This window comes from Neoarius graeffei, chromosome 7 (assembly GCF_027579695.1).
Source record: "Neoarius graeffei isolate fNeoGra1 chromosome 7, fNeoGra1.pri, whole genome shotgun sequence".
In the NCBI taxonomy this organism is placed as follows: domain Eukaryota; kingdom Metazoa; phylum Chordata; class Actinopteri; order Siluriformes; family Ariidae; genus Neoarius; species Neoarius graeffei.
This window is the reverse complement of record NC_083575.1, coordinates 87,594,968-87,619,293: the sequence shown is the minus strand read 5'-3', so window position 1 is coordinate 87,619,293 and position 24,326 is coordinate 87,594,968. Positions and strand designations below refer to the sequence as shown.

Below are 24,326 nucleotides of genomic sequence, written 5' to 3'. Positions count from 1 at the left end.
TATTGGTCTGCATCAAGCAAAGAAAACAACTGAGGAGATTACTGAAATGACTGGAATTGGGTTAAGAACTGTTCAGTGTGTTATTAAAACCTAGAAGGATCGTGAAGAACCGTCAACTTCGTGGAAAAAAAATGTGGTTGGAAAAAGATCCTGACTGACTATGATCAGAGATCACTTAGGCCGAATCCCATTTCACTCCTTGGACCAACCCCTTGGCCCTTCCCCTCCATTTTGCGCATTCACGTGAAGGGGTAGGGGTATCCCAATCCCAGTTAACGTGGAGGGGTAGGGCTTCTGTACCCATCCAAACGGAGATTTTCCTGGAGCTGACTCCGAACGAAGGGGTTTGAGTGATTTCCCACAATGCCATGCGGATTTCAGCGAGATTTCATGCGGATTTCAGAAAGATGGCGGGTCCCGCGGCAAAAGATTGTCATAAATGTATTTTCTCCATTATTTACGTGTTTTAAGTTGTTATCCAGAGGAAACACGCCGCTTGATTCGCTTTCGAGCTGAGAATGAGCAGCGATTTCTGAAATCCAAGCTGCTGCTAAAAAGCTTTGGGAGTGAGTATTGTTTTCGGTTGCTTGACTGCGTACGTTTTGTTCTGTTATTCTCGCTTTTATTGTTTACATGAGTGTTCTGACACCTCATTCTGTCGGATGTGGTGCACGAAGCGCCAAAGATATCCCATTCAGTGGTGTTAGTTAACAAATCACACCCTGCCAGCAGAGATTTCTGGTTCTGGCTCTGACTGTAGCGGCTGGTCGCAGCCAATGACGCATTTGGTCGTGTTTTGCTAACGTAAACGCTAACGGAGGTACGCGATGACGTATGCGATCGTTGAAGGGCTATCCCAATACGTAGGGGTTGAATTTCAAGCCCTATCCCTTGTAGCTCAGTTTCAAGGGGAAGGGCCAAGGGGAAGGGGTAGGGGGAGGGGTAGAAATTAGAATTGGGATTGGGCCTTAAACTCTTGGTGAAGTCGAATCGTAGGGGAAAAAAAACCCCAAAAACGACAGGAGAACTCACGGCTATGTTTAATAGTGAAATTAAGATAATTTCCACACTCACAACGTGATGAGAACTCACAGGATTGGGACTAAACAGCTGTGTGTCCAGAAGAAAAACACTTGCTAGTGAGACTAATCAGAAGAAAAGGCTTCAATTTGCTAACGAGCATCAAGATTGGACTCTGGAGCAATGCAAAAAGGTCATGTGGTCTGATGACTCCAGATTGACCCTATTCCTGAGTGATGGGCGTGTCAGGGTAAGAAGGGAAGCACATGAAGCGATGCATCCATCATGCATAGTGTCCACTGTACCAGCGTCTGGAGGCGGAGTTATGATCTGGGGTTGATTCAGTTGGTCAGGTCGAGGCTCACAATGTTATGGGGCAATAAAATGAAGTCAGCTGACGACCTGAATGTACTGAATGACCAGGTTATCATCACATCAGTGGGGTTTTTAAAAATAAAATTAGGGCTCAGATTGTGAAAGAGTGGTTCAGGAATCATTTACATACATGAAATAACCAATACAGAGTCCCGACCTTAACCCCATTGAGAATCTTTGGGATGTGTCGGAGAAGACTTTACGCAGTGGTTCGACTCTCCCGTCATCAACACAAGATCTCGGTGAAAAATTAATACAACTCTGGGCTGAAATAAATGTTGTGATGTTGTGTAAGTTTATTGAAAAAATGCTGACATCAAGGCAAATCCAATTACATACGAGAGCGTGACTTTTTTTTTTGGCAGGGCAGTGTATTTATTTATTGATGTAACTACAACCCCGATTCCAAAAAAGTTGGGACAAAGTACAAATTGTAAATAAAAACGGAATGCAATGGTGTGGAAGTTTCAAAATTCCATATTTTATTCAGAATAGAACATAGATGACACATCAAATGTTTAAACTGAGAAAATGCATCATTTAAAGAGAAAAATTAGGTGATTTTAAATTTCATGACAACAACACATCTCAAAAAAGTTGGGACAAGGCCATGTTTACCACTGTGAGACATCCCCTTTTCTCTTTACAACAGTCTGTAAACGTCTGGGGACTGAGGAGACAAGTTGCTCAAGTTTAGGGATAGGAATGTTAACCCATTCTTGTCTAATGTAGGATTCTAGTTGCTCAACTGTCTTAGGTCTTTTTTTGTCGTATCTTCCGTTTTATGATGCGCCAAATGTTTTCTATGGGTGAAAGATCTGGACTGTAGGCTGGCCAGTTCAGTACCCGGACCCTTCTTCTACGCAGCCATGATGCTGTAATTGATGCAGTGTGTGGTTTGGCATTGTCATGTTGGAAAATGCAAGGTCTTCCCTGAAAGAGACGTCGTCTGGATGGGAGCATATGTTGCTCTAGAACCTGGATATACCTTTCAGCATTGATGGTGTCTTTCCAGATGTGTAAGCTGCCCATGCCACACACACTAATGCAACCCCATACCATCAGAGATGCAGGCTTCTGAACTGAGCACTGATAACAACTTGGGTTGTCCTTCCCCTCTTTAGTCCGAATGACACGGCGTCCCTGATTTCCATAAAGAACTTCAAATTTTGATTCGTCTGACCACAGAACAGTTTTCCACTTTGCCACAGTCCATTTTAAATGAGCCTTGGCCCAGAGAAGACGTTTGCGCTTCTGGATCATGTTTAGATACGGCTTCTTCTTTGAACTATAGAGTTTTAGCTGGCAACGGCGGATGGCACGGTGAATTGTGTTCACAGATAATGTTCTCTGGAAATATTCCTGAGCCCATTTTGTGATTTCCAATACAGAAGCATGCCTGTATGTGATGCAGTGCCGTCTAAGGGCCCGAAGATCACGGGCACCCAGTATGGTTTTCTGGCCTTGACCCTTACGCACAGAGATTCTTCCAGATTCTCTGAATCTTTTGATGATATTATGCACTGTAGATGATGATGATATGTTCAAACACTTTGCAATTTTACACTGTCGAACTCCTTTCTGATATTGCTCCACTATTTGTCAGCACAGAATTAGGGGGATTGGTGATCCTCTTCCCATCTTTACTTCTGAGAGCCGCTGCCACTCCAAGATGCTCTTTTTATACCCAGTCATGTTAATGACCTATTGCCAATTGACCTAATGAGTTGCAATTTGGTCCTCCAGCTGTTCCTTTTTTGCACCTTTAACTTTTCCAGCCTCTTATTGCCCCTGTCCCAACTTTTTTGAGATGTGTTGCTGTCATGAAATTTCAAATGAGCCAATATTTGGCATGAAATTTCAAAATGTCTCACTTTCGACATTTGATATGTTGTCTATGTTCTATTGTGAATACAATATCAGTTTTTGAGATTTGTAAATTATTGCATTCCGTTTTTATTTACAATTTGTTCTTTGTCCCAACTTTTTTGGAATCGGGGTTGTACATACACATGTCAGTGTGCTCTATAAATAATGTAAATCGATGCATTTATTGATTACTAACTTACAAAAAATAAACTGCAGTTCTGTCGGTTTGCATTGAAGCGTTCAAATTGTCCACCAAGAACTACATGAATCATGTGACAATCAGGCATTTTGGACCCCTGTTGACACGACCCTCTGTACATGGCTCTGGTTTAAATGCATTTTTGGGGAAAATAAAGCATGATAGAATAACTAGAGATCAAATCTACGGGGTGTAATTACCTGACACGACTGTCATTGATAAATTGCTTGAATCTACAGTCTGGGCTAGAAAGAAATGAGCTCCAGCTTCGCTTTCTCTTCTTCACTTCATTCTGTGCTTATTTTACAATCAGTCATCGCTGGTGCTCTTAATTCCACTAAAATCCAAAACAATTCACCATTTTCAAACAGCGAATAATCTGATGCGTGTACTCGCCGGTTTATACCAGCCACAGTGACTGGATGTAAATTCTGACTCTAAAATCTAACTTCAAAAGCCAAAGCAATATACGATCAAGCCGGAAAGTCTGCACACCCCTTTCACCTTTTATTACGTTACAGACTTATTCTACAATAGATTGAGTTCATTTTTTGTCACAAAATTCTACACAAAATAGCCCATAATGACAAAGTGAAAGAGGGTTTTTATAAAATATGCAATTATATTTTACTGACAAAAATAGGTTATTTAGGGTGGCACGGTGGTGTAGTGGTTAGCACTGTCGCCTCACAGCAAGAAGGTCCGGGTTCGAGCCCTGTGGCCGGCGAGGGCCTTTCTGTGTGGAGTTTGCATGTTCTCCCCGTGTCTGCGTGGGTTTCCTCCGGGTGCTCCGGTTTCCCCCACAGTCCAAAGACATGCAGGTTAGGTTAACTGGTGACTCTAAATTGACCGTAGGTGTGAATGTGAGTGTGAATGGTTGTCTGTGTCTATGTGTCAGCCCTGTGATGACCTGGCGACTTGTCCAGGGTGTACCCCGCCTTTCGCCCGTAGTCAGCTGGGATAGGCTCCAGCTTGCCTGCGACCCTGTAGAACAGGATAAAGCGGCTAAAGATAATGAGATGAGATGAAATAGGTTATTTCGGGGTTACATATCTGTACACACCCTTAGCCTAATACTTGGTTGATGCACCATTGGCAGCAATTACAGCTTCAAGGCGTCTTGGGAAAGAAGCTACGAACTTGGCACACTTGTTTCTGGACATTTTTGCCCATTCCTCTTGCAAGTTCCATCAGGTTAGATGGGGAGCATCGGTACACAGCCATTTTCAGCTCCTTCCACAGATGTGCAAGTGGATTCAAGTCTGGGCTCTGCTCTGGCTGGGCCACTCAAGGACATTCATGGACTTTCTCTGAAGCCACTCCTTTGTTCTCTTGGCTGTGTGCTTTGGGTCATTGTCATGTTGGAAGATAAACCTTTGCCCCAGTCTGAGGTCCAGAGCGCTCCGGAGCAGGTTTTCTTCAAGGATCCCAGTGTACTTAGCTGCATTCATCTTTCCCTCTATCAGGACTAGTCGCCCCATTCCCACTGCTGAAAAACATCCCCACATCATGATGCCGCCACCGCCATGCCTCACTGTAGGGATGACATTAATCAGATGATGAGCAGTGCCTGGTTTCCTCCAGACGTGATGCTTGGTATTCAGGCCAGAAAGTTCAATTTTGGTTTCATCAGACCACAGAATCTTATTTCTCATGGTTTGAGAGTCATCTAGGTGCCTTTTGGCAAACTCCAAGCAGGCTGTCATGTGCCTTTTACTAAGGAGTGGCTTCCATCTGGCCACTCTACCATAAAGGCCTGATTTGTGGAGTGCTACCTGGATGGTTGATCTTCTGAAAGGTTCTCCCATCTCCACAAGGATACGCCAGAGCTCTGTCAGAGTGACCCTCGGGTTCCTGCTCACCCCCCTGGCCAAGGCCCGTCTTCCCCGATCGCTCAGTTTGGCCGGGCGGCCAGGTCTAGGAAGATTCTTGGTGGTTCTAAACTTCTTCCACTGTGCTTTTTGGAACCTGTAAAGCTGCAGCAATTTTTCTGTACCCTTCTCCAGATCTATGTCTTGCCACAATCCTGTTTCTGAGGTCTGCAGATAATTCCGTTGACCCCATGGCTTGGAGTTTGCTCTGACATGCACTGTCAACTGTGGGACCTTATATAGGCAAGTGTTGGCAATCCCCAATCATGTCCAATCAATTGAATTTACCACAGGTGGACTCCAATTAAGTTATAGAAACATCTCAAGCAGTATCAGTGGAAACAAAATGCACCTCAGCTCACTTTTGGGTGTCATATCAAAGGGTGTGCACACTTGTGTACATATGATATTTTACATTTTGATTTTTAATAAATTAGCACAAATGTCTAAAACCTGCTTTCACTTTGTCATTATGGACTATTTTGAGTAGAATTTTGTGACAAAAATGAACTCAATCTATTGTAGAATAAGTCTGTATCATAATAAAATGTGGAAAAGGTGAAAGGGGTGTGCAGACTTTCCGGCTTGACTGTAAATTCCTACAAAAATACATCATGGATGTTACTTTCCCTGAATGCAAACATGCTTTCATGAAGCATGCACAAATCATTTCTATATGTTTTTAGCAAATGGCAGTGACACTGTGATTTTACTGTCTCTAGTTATGAGAATGAAGGTACAGTAGCTGCAAAGCCTAAATCTACTGAAGCGAGTGGAAGCAAAAAGCCGCAGCAGTGCTGAAATCAGGAATAAATGTCCATTCAGGGAGAGATATACTGTATTTAAATAGGATAAACTGGAAAAAATGCCTGTAGAAATTACTTTGGTTGTTTGATCCAAACTCAGAGTTCGAACAGCATGTGATTACAGAGAAGAATGACTATGATCATTTGCATGTGATGGGCAGTCGTTCTTGGATTTCGCCATGTTCACATGAAAAAATGTATTCAGAGTCGAAATGCAAAAGTTACATTTATATTTACATGGGGAAAGAGCCACGTATTCAGAGTCAGGTTAGGCAGCTGCGTCGGTTGATTCTCTCAACGCTCCTTTCGCACTAATATCATCACCTGCGTGCTTAACAAAATGGCTTCCACTGTCGTTATTCAGCAGCTTATAAAATAGCACTTGATCAAGCACAGAATACGAGATGTGGGATATTTTATCAAGTTTTTGTTGAATTAATAAAATAATTTGAATGTTCTTGCTCATTTGATGTTCTCTCCTGGAAAAGTTTGAAGGATAAACTAACCAAGCACGACACTTAATGGTGTCATACTGTATTTATGTATTTACTATTGGCTTCAAATAGTATTCCTTATGGCCAGATCCCACAACACCGATAACTCTAACTATACCTATAACTCCAGCTCTACCTGAATTTAGTTCCAGTCTGGAGCAGAAACACCACAACTATAATCCCAGTTGGTCCTGCCACTCAGGGAAATAAATGCATGCCAGTTAGGAATAGTCATGGAAGTTTTTTCCAAGTAGTAGCACATTATTCCGGGTCATACTGTACAGCTTGGACTTCAAAACAACCCATGCACACACTCCAATGGTTGATATAATACGGACAGGTCCCGGATTACGGAAATATAATAAAAAAGGATGCAAAATACAGGGGAGTGGTTATGGATTTTAATACAGATGCTAATAATTTATGGATCGATCACGGACGTTTCAGTATATTACAGATTGGTTCCCGATTTCATACATCACGGATAAAATATTAAGAAGTCTAAAACAATTAAATGTTTGGACTGCTGAAGTTCATAACTAAAATATCTTCCCTGCATTTATATGTTTACTTGATTAATTCACTATTGATATTTCACGGGGGCGGCACGGTGGTGTAGTGGTTAGCGCTGTTGCCTCACAGCAAGAAGGTCCGGGTTCGAGCCCCGTGGCCGGCGAGGGCCTTTCTGTGTGGAGTTTGCATGTTGTCCGCGTGGGTTTCCTCCGGGTGATCCGGTTTCCCCCACAGTCCAAAGACATGCAGGTTAGGTTAACTGGTGACTCTAAATTGACCGTAGGTGTGAATGTGAGTGTGAATGGTTGTCTGTGTCTATGTGTCAGCCCTGTGATGACCTGGCGACTTGTCCAGGGTGTACCCTGCCTTTCGCCCGTAGTCAGCTGGGATAGGCTCCAGCTTGCCTGCGACCCTGTAGAAGGATAAAGCGACTAGAGATAATGAGATGAGATGAGATATTTCATGGAAAATATTTGTGAATAAAAGATCCATGCTTCGTATTATATTTTTTATTTTTCGTGAATCCGTATTCCGTGACTTGATGATACAACAAGGATGTACAAAGATGCTCGGGGAAAAATAGCATGTGCTCAGAAAATGTCACATGTAAACAATTACTTGATTGGTCAGATGTTTTATCGGATCAGGTCCAGGCCTGGAAAAATGGCTCCAGAAGCAATCTCGGCGATACGGATAAACCCAGGCCTGGGCTATAGGTATCGTTATCGGTCTGGTGTGAGCACCGACAACATAAACTGCAGGAGACTGATTTATTTATAGTTATATAGTTATCAGTATTGTGGGACCGGACTTTTAGCTGTGTTTTTTTGAGTGTATTTACAGTTAATACCACCTACCACAAAAAGAATGGGTTTACATTTAAGATTTCAGTTGTGCATAACTGAGACAAGCCTCTATTTTAGGTAAACTCCGCCCCCACATGTGAAACGGTCACACAATTTCTATATAGTGCTTAGTTCTGGGGTTCGGTCTGAGGTTTGAATACCAATTTGTATAATTTTGGTTTTGGGTCCTCCACTCATATAGTCTTGCACCACAAGTTGGTCTAGTGGTTAGCGTGTCCGCCTCTCAACCAGGAGATCATGAGTTCTACTCGTGGTCAGGTCATACCAAAGATTATCTTAAAAACGGTACCTATTGCCATCTGGTGAGGTGCTGCAATCCAGATGTGAGTTGGGAGTCAAACTCTTGCAGTTACCAGAGGACCGGCCCTCCACTGTAACCCGAGCTATGTAATAGGCGAAAGGCTGAGTGCTATAGAAACAGAGCTCGGCGCTGCCCAATGTGCCTTAAGGGCCTGTTTAGGACTTAGTGGTGGGATGGGAGACTTCCTGGGAAGACCAGGTCTGGGCACAGGATAGACTTTGACTCATTTGTGCTTAACTCAACTCTGAATACGACCCAGAGGTGTCATAAGAATGTGTCGTAAAGTTATGTAATGCACTGACACATGTTTATCTGGACATTATAATTGTTTGAAGCCCAAAGTACTCGTGAATTATTCATGACTTTTCCCAGTTCATCCTAAACAAAAACAATCAGTCAAACAAGGACTGGGATTAAGGTTCCACATTGAAGCAATAGTTCATCCAGAAATAACATTTACACAATTTTCCCATCAGCTCAAACATAGTAGATCAGTTATTATTCTATCCACATTCACTGGATATGAGCAATCGCGCACTCTGATTGGCTACTCTACTACGAGGATATACTGTGAGTAGAGAAAAACAAAATGGTGGCGCAGGTCAAGTCAGATATATTACTTTGTTATCAAGTATTTAAAAGAAATAGAAATAGCTAAAAGAATATAGTCCCCCCCATCCCCCAATATCTCCTGTTCCACACTCCAGACCAGTCGGTGGCGGTAATGCACCTTTAAGTTGGTTTGTCAACCACCAAAAAACCCCAAAGAAGAAGAAGAAAATGTTACTTAACCAACTGAGAATGAAATAAAAACTCTACTCAAAAACAAATCCCCCCCCCCAAAAAAAAAAAAAATAAATAAATCAACAAAATATGGAATAAAAGTATTTGATGGTCAGAACGTATCTTTTTTTATTTTTCAAGAATTATTATTTTTGCATTTTTCACAAATTGCTACTGTCATTTCGCTGGTTTGTTTACATTCTAAGCGGAAGTTATTTTGTCAGACGTTTTGTATAAAGTTTTTATTTATCCAATTTGCAAAAAAGTAAAAATAAAAATGCTCCGTTTCTCAAAATCCAGTGAATGTGGGTAGAATAAAACGGTTATTCCACTCAATCTCGTCGTACATGGCTTACAGCCAACTCGGCGCTATGTGCCTCGATGGCTATCAGCTCATGTACGACTCAATTTCGTGGAATAACTGTTATATATACACAGGAGCTCCGAGGCTAATATCGCTAGCACATCCAGGAAGCTTATATGATAGCTACATTAGCAGCACAGCTCCAATGCAAAACTGAAAAAATCAAACCTAAGACACCAACCGTGTATTTTGAAGTGAAAATTGCATAAATGTGATTTTCATTCAGTGCTCAGTGGATGTAAGTGCTATGGCTGGTTAGCAGGTGAACATACATATATTAAAAAAAACAACAAAACAAACAAAAAAAAACACTCCAAACTTCATGGTACCTTCACAGAAAGATGGAAGCCAGCCCCCATCCGCTTGTTGCAACTAAACTAAAAGTAAGTGGGAAGATATTTACAGAAGCACATCAGTGTCCAATAAAGCTGACAAGAACAAAGTGTAAAGAACTCTATAGACGACCACGTAGACGTCCACTCATGCTATCATTCGTCCCTGTTCTTCAGTATAAAATCTAAAAGGTAGAATAGAATGAATCATTTATTAAAAGCCTTTTCATAACACTGAAGTCCACAGGTTTCTGGAAAATGGAGAGATCTTTTATATAACACCTTTCATACCGGTAGATGAGCTACAGCAATCTTTGCATTTTTTACAGTTACACAATCACACTTTCAGGTTAAAATGTTCTAAACCTGGAAATTCTTCAAAGAGGGCAACCATTTACGAAGAAGGTGCTGATCCATCACCACACGACATCTCAACACTTTCTTTTCCACAGGAGCACCTCAGAAACAACAACGATGATGTCCTGACCGGTGATAGACTCGATATCTACTCTGTGTAATAATTAATGAGATTATAATCATGATCATTGTTTCTCTTAATTGTTTGCATTTATATCACAGCACTGTTGAATTCTTTATTCTGATTGGTCAGAAGGTGTTGATTCATTTTCCATAGCAGCAGCACTGACGGTATTTACAGCTGTAAATCACAGGTTTATATTAATACGCTCGTTCCAATACTTTATCTTTTCAATAGTAGCAATACAATCACAGGGACTTGGATGTGTATCTCAACAAATACTGATCTCATCTCATTATCTCTAGCCGCTTTATCCTGTTCTACAGGGTCGCAGGCAAGCTGGAACCTATTCCAGCTGACTATGGGCGAAAGGCGGGGTACACCCTGGACAAGTCGCCAGGTCATCACAGGGCTGACACATAGACATAGACAACCACTCACACTCACACCTACGGTCAATTTAGAGTCACCAGTTAACCTAACCTGCATGTCTTTGGACTGTGGGGGAAACCGGAGCACCCGGAGGAAACCCACACGGACACGGGGAGAACATGCAAACTCCGCACAGAAAGGCCCTCGCCGGCCACGGGGGTCGAACCCGGACCTTCTTGCTGTGAGGCGACAGCGCTAACCACTACACCACCGTGCCGCCCTTCAACAAATACTGATTTGATGAATTTTGTTCTTGATGAATTGTTGATTTGGTAAAGTTTTCTGGAAGGAGATATAGACCCCTTGCACTGATGTCACACTTACGTTAGCAGCCACTGCTACCATTGTCCTGGGGGACAAGCGAACTTTGTTTACATACTGAAGACAAGCGATATTGAAGATGTCAGATGTCTGTAGTTTGAAGAAAGCTACAGCTGAAAAAGCTTTACTACCGGATTACTTGGATAATCTAAATCAGAAAGAAGCAAAGGATAGATCAGAGTTTATTCGTGGTCATGATCTGTACAAAATTCTTCGAAACGGTTGAAGTGACGATTTATGACACTAATGTCACCCACATAGATGTTGGAATGTACAGTCTCACTGCATTTTCTCTGTTTTAACCCTCTGGGGTCTGAGGGTATTTTCTGGCACTCTAATGATTTTGGCATGCTCTGATTTTGTTGTCAATTTCAACAAATCCTAGCAGTATTTTCAAAGTCATATGACTTTTTTTGAATTCAGTACAAGTTCAGCTACAATAATATCTATGTAGGATGCATGACACAACTGTACTTTTAAAAAACAGATAAATGAAGATGTTGTAAAAAGCAGTTTTAGAACTGTGTTGGAACGTGTGAAAAAAAACATGACCTTACCCATTGTGACGAACCGTTTTGGTCACTTGAGGTGATTCTGTTCAGTCTGAGGAATGGGTCAAGCACAAAAACTTAAATCTGCTCCATTGATTTGAACAATAAACTGGCCATCAAAAAAATGTATGTCCTATCGTTTTGGGAGAAATGGTTGGCAGTGGGAGGAGTATTCAATGAGAAAAGTAAAAATTTCCATTCCATTCAATGAGAAGAGTGAAAACCCCTTGCACTGCCATCTCGTAATCTCATCAGGTCAAGTGATCAAAATGGTTCATCGCAATGGGCAAGGCAATGTTTTTTCCCCCACACATTTCAACACGGGCGGCACGGTGGTGTAGTGGTTAGCGCTGTCGCCTCACAGCAAGAAGGTCCGGGTTCGAGCCCCGTGGCCAGCGAGGGCCTTTCTGTGTGGAGTTTGCATGTTCTCCCCGTGTCCGCGTGGGTTTCCTCCGGGTGCTCCGGTTTCCCCCACAGTCCAAAGACATGCAGGTTAGGTTAACTGGTGACTCTAAATTGACCGTAGGTGTGAATGTGAGTGTGAATGGTTGTCTGTGTCTATGTGTCAGCCCTGTGATGACCTGGCGACTTGTCCAGGGTGTACCCCGCCTTTCGCCCGTAGTCAGCTGGGATAGGCTCCAGCTTGCCTGCGACCCTGTAGAACAGGATAAGGCGGCTAGAGATAATGAGATGAGATGAGACATTTCAACACAGTTGTAAAATTGCTTTTTAGAACAGCTTCATATATCTGGTATTTGACTTTTTTTGGTATTTGACTATTCAGTGTGTCTTGAAATTAACTCTTGTACTATTTTACTCAGTTCAGAGCCACAACCTATTCTGTTGCTCTGTGACACAATTACTCTGTGATTGTGCTCCCACTCCAACTCCAAATTTCACTCTCTAAACTCAAAATAGAGCAAAATTAACTATTTTTGAGGAAAATACTTTTAAGTCTGGAAACATTGCTCAGTCATTTTTCCTGTGTATGCACTACAGTGCAACCAATCTGCTCATAATACTGGATCGAGTCGAAGTAAAAAAAAGACACCGCTCATCATCAGTGTCACATTTCTCAAGATGGAATTGAATTGCTGTCCTGAATCATGAATTGATTCGCTGTCCTGAAATTGAATTGCTGTCCTGAATCATCCGAAGCACATAAAATCTGCGTTACATCTGGAAACAAGTTTACCTCCAAATATCCTAAACTATGTCTGACAGATTTTATCCTGTTTACGATGGGCGTTCTCACCGCGAAAGAGAAACCAATCAAAACCGAAACAGCGAAAGTGATTATCATGCCATTACCATGTGAATAGTCTTTTATGAATGTGCAAGTGCGCACTCAGCACTCTGACTCCGGTGTGGCTGAGTAAGGTGACAAGTTTTAGGTTTCATCTAATTTAGGTAATTTTAAAAATATAATATTATTTGGCAATGGGCACATAGGAAAGTGTAAAGTATAAAGTTTCTGTCAATATGTTGATCATGCATGAATGATAAAACTCACAAAGACATTTATCTAAATACATGATCTACTCATTCTAAACCTGCCGAGCTTCGTCGGCAAAGCTCTCGACCCCAGAGGGTTAATTAAGAAAAAAGCTTATTGATTGCTGGAAGAGAAGAGCAGGGAGGATTGAGAATCAAGCCGTTGTGTAAACTTGTAACGTCCTAGCAACCATTGCAAAGACGTGTACAAAAAGCCCCAAAATTCCTCCTTACCCAGGCAAAAACGAGACAGGATTTATCTTGTAGTGTCCTGATCCCCAGATCTTTAACCCAGCCATATATAAAAAGTTGGAAGCATCCATGCTCTTCCAGATTTTCATCTGTTTGTCCGTGTAGAATGATGTCTGCAGCACCAGGTAGTCTGAAATGTCGGGGAACTCAACAGATGGATAATTTTTCAAATCATTGGAAAAATCCTTCTTTACTAGCATGTAAGGATCTATCTCATCACAAAGAGCAACTTTCTGAAGGTATCTTGACTGTACATTGGCCTCTAAACTGCGAAAATAGTCAAAGACGGTTTCACTAGCTCTTTGCCTAACGATGGCCAAATCGGTTTGGCTGACCACCACTTCATTCACTGGAAATAAACTAACAAGCAAAAGTCACATGACTGAATCCAACCTATATTCCATTCCAGGTTAACTGCTCGCAAAGAATGACCAAAAATCCTTTCACTCTGTGGATTGTCAGTAGGGGGAAAAAAAAAGGCAAGATCATGCCGCACACTGTGACTATATGGCAGGCCTTGGAGAGAGCTGTTCTCACAGAGCATCGTTGTTATGGGTGATTGAAGTTGGAGTGAAACAAAGGGATTCACTGACAGTTACAGATAAAAAGGTGAACTGGGTTCTTCTTAGTGCTGTGAAAAAAAATCTCCTCCTCCCGGATCAGAGATATTTCCTTTCGAAAGAAATGCCCAAGTCAGGTTCCTAAGTCACAATCAAAAGTTCAAGACAAAGTTCCAGGGAGACAGTAACAGCTTTTATCCTTTACTCTATTTGAACTATTGGAAGAACCAAAAACAGCACAAAGATGAACCATATTTAAGACAGATTAAGCCTTGCTTACAGGAAAGACAGTGTCTGGTTGTCCCCCAGGAGAAATTATCACATGATGTTATGCGTAAGAGGCCTATTAGTTTAACAATTAATGGTCCATAGGTTTTCCACCAGGGCGGCACGGTGGTGTAGTGGTTAGCGCTGTCGCCTCACAGCAAGAAGGACCGGGTTCGAACCCCGTGGCCGGCGAGGGCCTTTTCGTGTGGAGTTTGCATGTTCTCCCTGTGTCCGCATGGGTTTCCTCCGGGTGCTCCGGTTTCCCCCACAGTCCAAAGACATGCAGGTTAAGTTAACTGGTGACTCTAAATTGACCGTAGGTGTGAATGTGAGCGTGAATGGTTGTCTGTGTCTATGTGTCAGCCCTGTGATGACCTGGCGACTTGTCCAGGGTGTACCCCGCCTCTCGCCTGTAGTCAGCTGGGATAGGCTCCAGCTTGCCTGCGACCCTGTGGAACAGGATAAAGCGGCTAGAGATAATGAGATGAGATGAGGTTTTCCACCATGTTAAAGTCTTCATGATACTTCATGAGAAGTTTAAAGTTTGAGGTTTCTCAGTAACATGACAATGCGTTTTCCCCCCATTTTCTTCCTAATTTGATCTTGGCTAATTCCTTCCCATCCGCCAGCACTCCCCTGCCACCATCTAGAGAGAGTGAAGGTTAATACATGCTTCCTCTACAGCACAGCAAGTCATCCATTCACATCTTTTCTCACTGCTGCATCATGCGGAAAGTTCTATCTACCCTCTTATACATACACAACCTCGCAGACACCTCCGATTTGCTAGTGTTGCTGTAACTGATAGCAGAGAGAGTATGCCATCCCTCCCATCCAAAGAGCCTTGGCCAAGTTTGCGCCCTTGGCCCACAACTACGGATGTCTCATCAGGATTCAACCTCGCGATCTCCCAATGATAGCTCTTTTCTCTTGCTCCACTCATTGTTCTTAATTGTACATAATTATAAGCCCTTCTTTTCTGTTCTTAACTTACCCAGCGGTGTCTCTTATTACATTTAAGAGGAACACAACTGGAAATTATTTTTCAAAATGCACAATATAGCTTTTGTTTTATTAGCTTTAATAGGTTGGATAAACATCAAATATACAAACAGAGCCATCCTACACTTGTGGAGTGAAGAGGCAGGGATGTGGGAGTGTAAATAAGATTGAGAAAACGGGACAGTGATGAATATTTCCTTCGTTTTGTTTGTTCCAAGATTAGTCATCACTAACACTTATTTTGCACTTAGATTGAAATGCTATGAACATACGTATATATATATCATTATGTTCCTCATTTATAGAGTCAAGAACATAAAGCAAACAAACAAACAAAACCATTTTGTCCCTGACAAAATACAGGATTTTGAAAGTCCACCTGGCTGAAGCATTTCTTTGTTGTCCTAACGGTGCCTCGTCCTGAACTGTTGAATAAACATCTCTAATTCTGCAGCATGAATCTCCAAACCCTGTCCAAAACCTGCTCGCTGGGACGTTGCCATGACAACAGGCTCTCACCTTGAAGTTGCGCATGCTGCGGGGACTTGTGGGGGATGAGCTGGAGGACTTGGTGGATTTGGGGGTGGAAATCTGACTCAGGCTGGGAACCACTCCGTTAACTAGAGAGAGAGAGAGAGAACGAACAAGAACTGCATTACACCTGGAGAGACGAAGTTACATTTGTATTATAATCTGTCAATGAAAATTGTAATTGTAGATATTGCTAATAACGAATAGGTGTAAATAGTAGCCACGATGCATATTTAGCTAACTGGTGGCTATTAGTTTCCATCATTAGCAATGTTAGCCTTGCAAGCAAACGTTTGAACAAATATGAAAAACGTGCGTATCAAGCTGTGGTGACTTTATGGAACAGACTGGAGACAGAAATAAAACAAAGTGCAAATATAAATCTGTTTAAAAAAAGGCACAAAAAATATTTTTAAACAAGTATATTGAAGAGGAAGTATGTTAACGGAGGATGATGAGGGATAAATAGAATAGGGTTGATTGTTATATTAGAACTAACTTAGTATATGGTATATATGGTATATATTTATTTATGGGGATAGTTTATATCTTCATATTTACAGGGATAGGTATGTAGTAGATATTTATTTTTGTAATTATATATTTATATAGATATTTATGAAGTGTATATATGGTATGTAGCATATATATTTTTGTAATTATATATTTATATAGATATTTATGAAGTGTGCATATATATGGTATGTAGTATATATTTATTTTTTATAATTATATATTTATATAGATATTCATGAAGTGTATATATGGTATATATTTTTATAGGTGTATTAATGTAGTTTGGATTTCAGGGTAGTTAAAAAGGGGTGGGAAATTAAAAAAGTATTGTACTTCTTCCCACTCCTTTTTCGAACAATGTGCGTTGTATTGTAATGTCTTAGCTCTTTATGTTATTTTATTTATTCTTTTTTTTGTCACTTTCTCATTTTCTTTCTTTTGTATGTACAAATAGTTACATACATTTTTTATACATGTTCGAAATAAATAAATTCATTCATTCATTCATTCATTCATTCATTCATTCATGCTAAGCCCTAATACTGTTAAGCCACATGCAAAACGGACCTCATTTATCAATCTTTTAGCGAAGTTGTATGTAAATGCTATCGTACAACTTCACAGAGATCAAAAATGCCAAAGTGATGACTAAATAGTGAAAGAACGCCTCCTAAATATTTTAGTAATACACTATCTTTCAAAAGGCCCAATATTATCCCTATTTTGTTTAATTCTATTCTTGTATGCAGCCTTAATATTGGTAAGTATGTGAGTTTTATTTCAATTCAGAAAATGCGAACGATGAAAGAAATAAATAAGAGATGGCAGAAAAGTCAATCATTTTTATGACATGCCATATAAAAATATAAAAAGCATTTGCACATCTGTAGATCAGCCTCTCGCGAAAAGAGGAAACACTTTCATGGCTGACTGGAACTAAATATGGTTCATGTACCACTTATTACTTTGATATTCATTTCTCAACTTTCAAAGAGACAAAAAGGACCATCAGATCACAACACATCACATACTGGTGAACGTACAGTTGGAGAATATTGCCATCTTCTTTGCGGATTAACAAAATGTGCTAATCTTTCCTTCAAACCGCTATACACACACTTCATTATCCATCTTCCTGTCTGAGATCCCTCATGTTTGCTCCTCTTTTTACAGAAGAGAGCTCGCAGCATCCTTCTCCAGCAACAGTTCCAGTACCACCTGCCTGCTGGATCCCAACACTGCTCCAGATCATCTCGAAAGACCACCTTCAAAAGATTTATATTCATCGTGAAAATGGACATGCTAGATATCTTGGGCATCAGCAACTACCAACAGGTACCACTTCTATCCATTTTTTCTCATAGTGCTCGATGCAATCGATGGCCTCCAGGATCACATCAGGTGACCACGTCTTCTCCATGCAGACTCTCCACTTGGTATCCCAAAAGGATCAATTCTTGGCCTTCTTCTATTCTTCTTCTATACTTGCTCTCCCAGTGACGTCATAGCATTTCATATCATTCCAATACTAATGACACTCATACCCATCCTCCCCTTTGCTTGCTCTGGCACTATCCATCCATCTATCCATTATCCATAACCGCTGATCCTGTGTAGGGTCGTGAGCAAGCTGGAGTCTATCCCAGCTGACTATGGGCGAGAGGCGGGGTACACCCTGGACAAGTCGCCAGATCATCGCAGAGCTGACACAGAGACAAACAATCATTCACACCTACAGTCAATTTAGAGCCACCAATTAGCCTAATCTGCATGTCTTTGGACTGTGGGGGAAACCAGAGCACCCGGAGGAAACCCACGCAGGCACGGGGAGAACATGCAAACTTCACACAGAAAAGCCCCCGCCGGCCACTGGGCTCAAACCTTCTTGCTGTGAGGCAACAGTGCTAACCACTACACCACCGTGCCACCCCCTCTGGCGCTAATGTTTCACGAATAAGCAGTCTTGCTTCAAGGTCTTGCATTCTACAGAAGTGGCTATTTCTATGAGGCTTTCCACTGCAACATCAGTCAAACTGTTCACCTGTCCTGATCCTTCTTAACCTCTTAGCAGCCTTCACTCAAGTCCCTCAGAAGACTTTCCTGTCCATCCTCTGGAGCCTTGGAATTAGTGGTACACCATGATAGTACAGTAGTTTGCTTCTACCCAGAAAGATGGTCATATCAGGTGACCAGATCTTCTCCATGCACTTGGTATACCACAAGGATCAATCCTTGGCCCTCTTCTATTCTTCTAGACTCGCTCTATTAGTGATGTCATAGCATTTCATATCAGTCCAATACCAATGACACACATACCCATCCTCCCCTTTGCTCCTTCTGGTACAAATGTTTCACTCATATCAGAATATCTGGCAGAGATGCCATCACAGATGGAAGATCATCACCTGAAACTAAATTCCAACAAGGCTTTTTGACTGTATATCTCTGGAGAAGCAAGGTAATGTGATTACTTACGATCACACCACAGGACAATGCTTGCAACCTTGGGATAGTTCTGGGTAACAAACTATACTTCTTTCCTCATATTACTAACCTGACCAGGTTATGCAAGTTTCATCTTGACATCATCAGGAGGATCAGGACATGTTTCACAGGTAAATTAAACAGCAAAAAGTATTCACTGATGATTCAGAATGACAGATCTGCAATGCACTTCCACTAATAAATTATAATGTGTTGACTACACACTGGTTTATTGAATTTGACTTGATCTCAGCAGGCATCTGTTTCAAAGGAGAAAGACAAATTATTCCAGGCTGGCTGTTTGACAGTTGGTGGTTAAAGTGCATTTCCTCTGTGGGCATGCACTAGCAGTTATTCAGGCTGCCTGGTTGCTACAGAGGGTTTGTTACGTTTATTAATGCTGCATTAACCACCCTTATAATAGAAAAAGCGTGATGTGGTGTGGGCAGAAAGCCGGTTCTAAAATAGCTCAGCTCAGGAAGGAGGAAAGAACCACACTGGAATGCTCTTAGCCTGATTAAATGGTACACTCAGAGGCCAGAGTTGACATGCAGCTCTCTTTAGGGGTGGCATCAAGGTCAAATCGCTTGCTTGCTTGAAATGCCAAGATGGTTATTGTGGATGTTTCTGAGACCCCTTGTAGTCCAGTATGGGTTTTAATACTTCCTCTCATATTTGGATAAAATGAGTAGTTGCTTCGCCTTTTGTGAAGCTCTCGATTTACCGGTCGATCTACGTTCTGACTCTCACCTATGGTCATGAGCTTTGGGTAATGCCCGAAAGAACAAGATCACGGATACAAGCGGCCAAAATGAGTTTCCTTTGCAGGGTGGCTGGGTGCTCCCTTAGAGATAGGGTGAGGAGCACAGTCACTCGGGAGGAGCTCGGAGTAGAGCCACTGCTCCTCCACATTGAGAGGAATCAGCTGAGGTGGCTCGGGCATCTTTTTCGGATGCCTCCTGGACGCCTTCCTGGGGAGGTGTTCCAGGCATGTCCCCCCGGGAGGAGGCCCTGGGGAAGACCCAGGACACGCTGGAGGGACTATGTCTCTCGGCTGGCCTGGGAACGCCTCGGTGTTCTTCCTGAGGAGCTGGCCCAGGTGTCTGGGGAGAGGGAATTTTGGGCTTCCATGCTCAGACTGCTGTCTCCGCGACCCAGCCCCGGATAAGCGGATGAAGATGAGATGAGATAAGAGTAGTTGCTAGATGATTTTCGAACAAACCTACAAAAGTGATAGGTACAAAATTAATCACTGCTAGCTAACTTTCTAGCTATCCAAATAACTAATTAATTATTTAAGTTACATCACTGGCTTGCCAGGTAAAACTACTTCTTTTTTCGGCTGCTCGCATAAGGGGTGGCCAAAGCAGATCATCTGGACCCGCATATTTGATTTGGCATAGGATTTACACCGGATGCCCTTTGGGATGCAACCCTCCCCAGTCTATCTGGGCTTGGGACCGGCATTAAGTATGCACTGTCTTGTGCAACCCCAGTGGCTGGGTATTTTACCTAACTGCATGTCTTTGGACTGTGGAGGGGAAACCGGAGCACCCAGAGGAAACCCACATAGACATGGGGAGAACATGCAAACTCCACACAGAAAGGCCCCTGTTGGCCTCTGGGCTCGAACCCAGAACCTTCTTGCTCTGAGGCGACAGTGCTAACCACTACACCACCATGCCGCCAACTTTAAGAACATTTACATGTTAAATTTAATAACTTTAAGTGACATCTTAAACATTCTTTTAAACAGCATTTCATTATCTTTAAGAAGTCATGGAAAGTCACTTCAAGTTATACAGTACTATAAGAATGCTTAAAGTTATCAGTAAATACACTGAAAATACACTGAAACCCAGAACCTCCTTGTTGTGAGGCGACAGTGCAAACAACTACACCACAGTGCTGCCTCAGCTTGCCAGGTAAAACTAATTTAATAAAACTAGTAACATATTAAAACTAAATTACATCGTCTGCCATATACAGATGGCGAATTGCTAGCTAGCTTCCTAACTAGCTTTCAAAACTAAAAATGTTAGGCTACATCACTCATGATATATGGTTGAAGTGGTTGCTAGCTAGCTTCTTAACTCGCTAAATAAAGTTAATGTCAAATATAGATGGAGTGGTTGCTAGCTAGCTGAAAAAAAATAAAGCTACATGACTGGTCAAATATAAATGGAGTGGTAGCTAAGTAGCTTTCTAGCTAGCTAAATAAAACAAATTATGTTACATCACTAGCTAGCGTCCTATATTACCAATTAAATTGTAACGATGTTACAACCCTTGGCAAATATGGATGGGAATTGCTAGCTATCTCTCTAACTAGTATACAAAACTAAAAATGTTAGGCTATATCACTCATGATATATAGTTAAAGCGATGTTAGCTAGCTTCCAAACTAGCTAAATAACATTAATGAAGTTACTTCCAATCTAGCCAAGTAAAACTAATTTAATAAAACTAGTAGCATAGAAAACTAAGTTACATCATCTGCCATATACAGATGGGAGGTTGTGAGCTAGCTTCCTAACTAGCCTTCAAAACTAAAAATGTTAGGCTACATCACTCATGCTGTACAGTTGAAGTGGTTTCGAGCTAGCTTCTTAACTAGCCAAATAAAGTGAATATAAAAATATAGATGGAGTGGTTGCTAGCTAGCTTAAAAAAAATAATAAAGCTACATAACTGGTCAAATATAAATGGCGTGGTAGCTAAGTAGCTTTCTAGCTAGCCAAATAAAACAAATTATGTTACATCACTAGCTAGCATCCTATATTACCAATTAAATTGTAATGATGTTACAACCCTTGGCAAATATGGATGGGGACTTGCTAGCTATCTCTCTAACTAGTATACAAAACTAAAAGCTACATCTATGATATCCAGATAGCTGGCTTTTTAATGAATGTGATAAACTGAATGAAATAACATCACTCGCTACCGTAGCTTCCAATCAACAGGGCTGCCAACTTTTCAAAATTCCTTGGAGTGAGATTTTTTTTTTTTTTGGTCGACGGCAAAATTTTTCCGCACACCATGCAGTAAGTGGGAATTTTGTATTCAGTTTGATATTCACTTGTCCCCCTGCATTCTGGTGTTTTGTTTGTGGGTCATCCAGCTGGAGATGGACAATGAAAGGGGGGGGGGGTTGAGATTTTGGATTTAATGGATGTTCCTGGGGCGGCACGGTGGTGTAGTGGTTAGCGCTGTCGCCTCACAGCAAGAAGGTCCTGGGTTTGAGCCCCGGGGCCGGCGAGGGCCTTTCTGTGCGGAGTTTGCATGTTCTCCCCGTGTCCGCGTGGGTTTCCTCCGGGTGCTCCGGTTTCCCCCACAGTCCAAAGACATGCAGGTTAGGTTAACTGGTGACTCTAAATTGACCGTAGGTGTGAATGTGAGTGTGAATGGTTGTCTGTGTCTATGTGTCAGCCCTGTGATGACCTGGCGACTTGTCCAGGGTGTACCCCGCCTTTCGCCCGTAGTCAGCTGGGATAGGCTCCAGCTTGCCTGCGACCCTGTAGAAGGATAAAGCAGCTAGAGATAATGAGATGAGATGAGAGATGAGATGGATGTTCCTGCATTCTGGTGGATTTTTGGAGTGGCCTGCTGTGCCATACCTACATTCTTACACACCCTGACTTGCCAGGCCTTCAGCTTGTGGCCAACAAAAGCACCAAGTTTTGGCTTAAAAGCCCCCACACTAGAAAACTACAGATGACTGCCAATGTTCCTGTAGCCCTATAGACCTGTGTTTCAGATTTAAAGGCAAGTTCATGTTTGAAAATATTTCATTAGCTAAGCCTAAACACCTTCTGAATTGAAACTAAATATTAAGTTTTTAATAACTGTTGCAAAAAATAAGATTGTCCCTCACTGACTATTCATTATGCATTTAAGGGCTTTCCCCACCACTGGGTTCAGCAGAAGATTGGCATGGGGAAAAATATCAACAGCAAAAGAACAAATAAAATGCTTAAACAGTAAGCCAAATGTGCATGTGCTACAAGAAACATTAAAATGATTAAGTTTGAACAGTATTGAAACACAAAAAGCTGAACCTTGGCCATAGGTGGGAATGTGCACACAAAGTTGGGCTTAAAAATTTTGGTCATATTTAAATAAGCTATGTTAATATATTTCTTATTAATTTATTTCTTATCTATGTTTCTTATTAGTAACAGAGCATTCGTCAGGGCCTGTTATCTGACAAATATTCTCTACCTGTCTTGCCCTCTTTGAAACCCTGTCTCCTCAGTATATTGTTCTGTCTTTTTTTTTTAAATTATTCACAAGTTCAAGTTCTTTGATATTACAGGTGACCATGCTTTATTTACTTTAACTGAGCAATTACATACATCATAAATAATTAAAAATAAATACCCTGTAAATAAACAATAGGTATGGTGGCTAATGGCTCTTCTTGCATTTGTAATATTATCTCTTACTTGCTTTATTTTACAACATTTCCAGTATGACTTCAAATAAAGTATGATAACATACAGTAAACAAACTAAAAATGCACCTTAATAAACGTGTGCTAAGGAGGTGCTCTCCCGTGCTGCTTGTTGGGGAAGATAGAGGCTGTGGGACGGCAGCAGGCCTATAATGATTTAGCATGCCTAGTACACAGCTCTCGACATGGCATTAAATATTCTCACAACACTTATAGGCTAAAACGATTAAGAAACTTTATACAAGTTCATAATTACGCCAGTAACGCCACACATCGGCGTACATATGTACAAACCTGTCTGAGACACCCGTCTTCAACTCGGATACCTTCTTCTCCCTCCTCTTCCTCTAAATTGACGGTAGGCAATTATCCAACTTCCGGAGAGTGCAGCATCATTAGATGCGCCACCTACCATAGGGGAGTGTGTACAGAAGGGAACGCCTCTCTGCCTGTTTAGCCGTGCGTAAGGCGTAATTGATCGATCGCAAGTGGTTGGCGCGACGCAATAGGTAGCCTAGATCAGATAGATAAACTAGATTTTTTCTAGCGTGAGAAATCGGAGGTATGGCGTGTGAGCGTGTGAAGACAGTCAAATGCGTGTGTCTCACGCTCATTGCGTGAGAGTTGGCAGCCCAGAATCAAGTCAGCGAAAAGTATTAAAGTTACATCATCTGCCATATGCAGATGAGAAGATGCTATTATTAGTAACATTATTAAGTAACATCGAAAATAAAAATGGAGTAGTTACTAGCAAGCTTTCTAACTAGCCAAATAAAGTGAATAAAGTTATTCCACCTGTCATATACTGCAATCAGAGGTGGACAATAACAAAGTACTTTTACTTGAGTACTGTACTTAAGTACACTTTTTGAGTATCTGTACTTTACTCGAGTATTATTATTATTTTTTGGAAACTGATGACTTTAACTTCACGACATTTGAAAGACAAATATTGTACTTTTCACTCCACTACATTTCTGTCAAGCTCCTCGTTACTCGTTACTATGAAGCGGCTTTGAAAGTGGATGTTTTTTTCTTTTTTAAAGATTTTTTTTGGGCTTTTTTTCACCTTTATTATTGGATAGGACAGTGTAGAGACAGGAAATGAGCAGGAGAGAGAGACGGGGAGGGATTGGGAAATGACCTCGGGCCGGAATCAAACCCGGGTCCCCGGATTTATGGTATGGCG

The 24,326-nt window shown here is 41.5% G+C and overlaps 1 protein-coding gene across 2 annotated transcripts in view; it reads right to left on the bottom strand.

Annotated features, from left to right (window-relative positions):
• Positions 1-24,326, bottom strand: part of dclk2a (doublecortin-like kinase 2a) — a 202,775-nt gene that overhangs the window by 50,561 nt on the left and 127,888 nt on the right. For both annotated transcript variants that reach the window (XM_060926550.1, XM_060926551.1), the window contains exon 6: positions 15,670-15,770. In XM_060926550.1, coding sequence (XP_060782533.1) covers positions 15,670-15,770 — 101 coding nt within the window. The remainder of the gene's footprint in view (positions 1-15,669; positions 15,771-24,326) is intronic.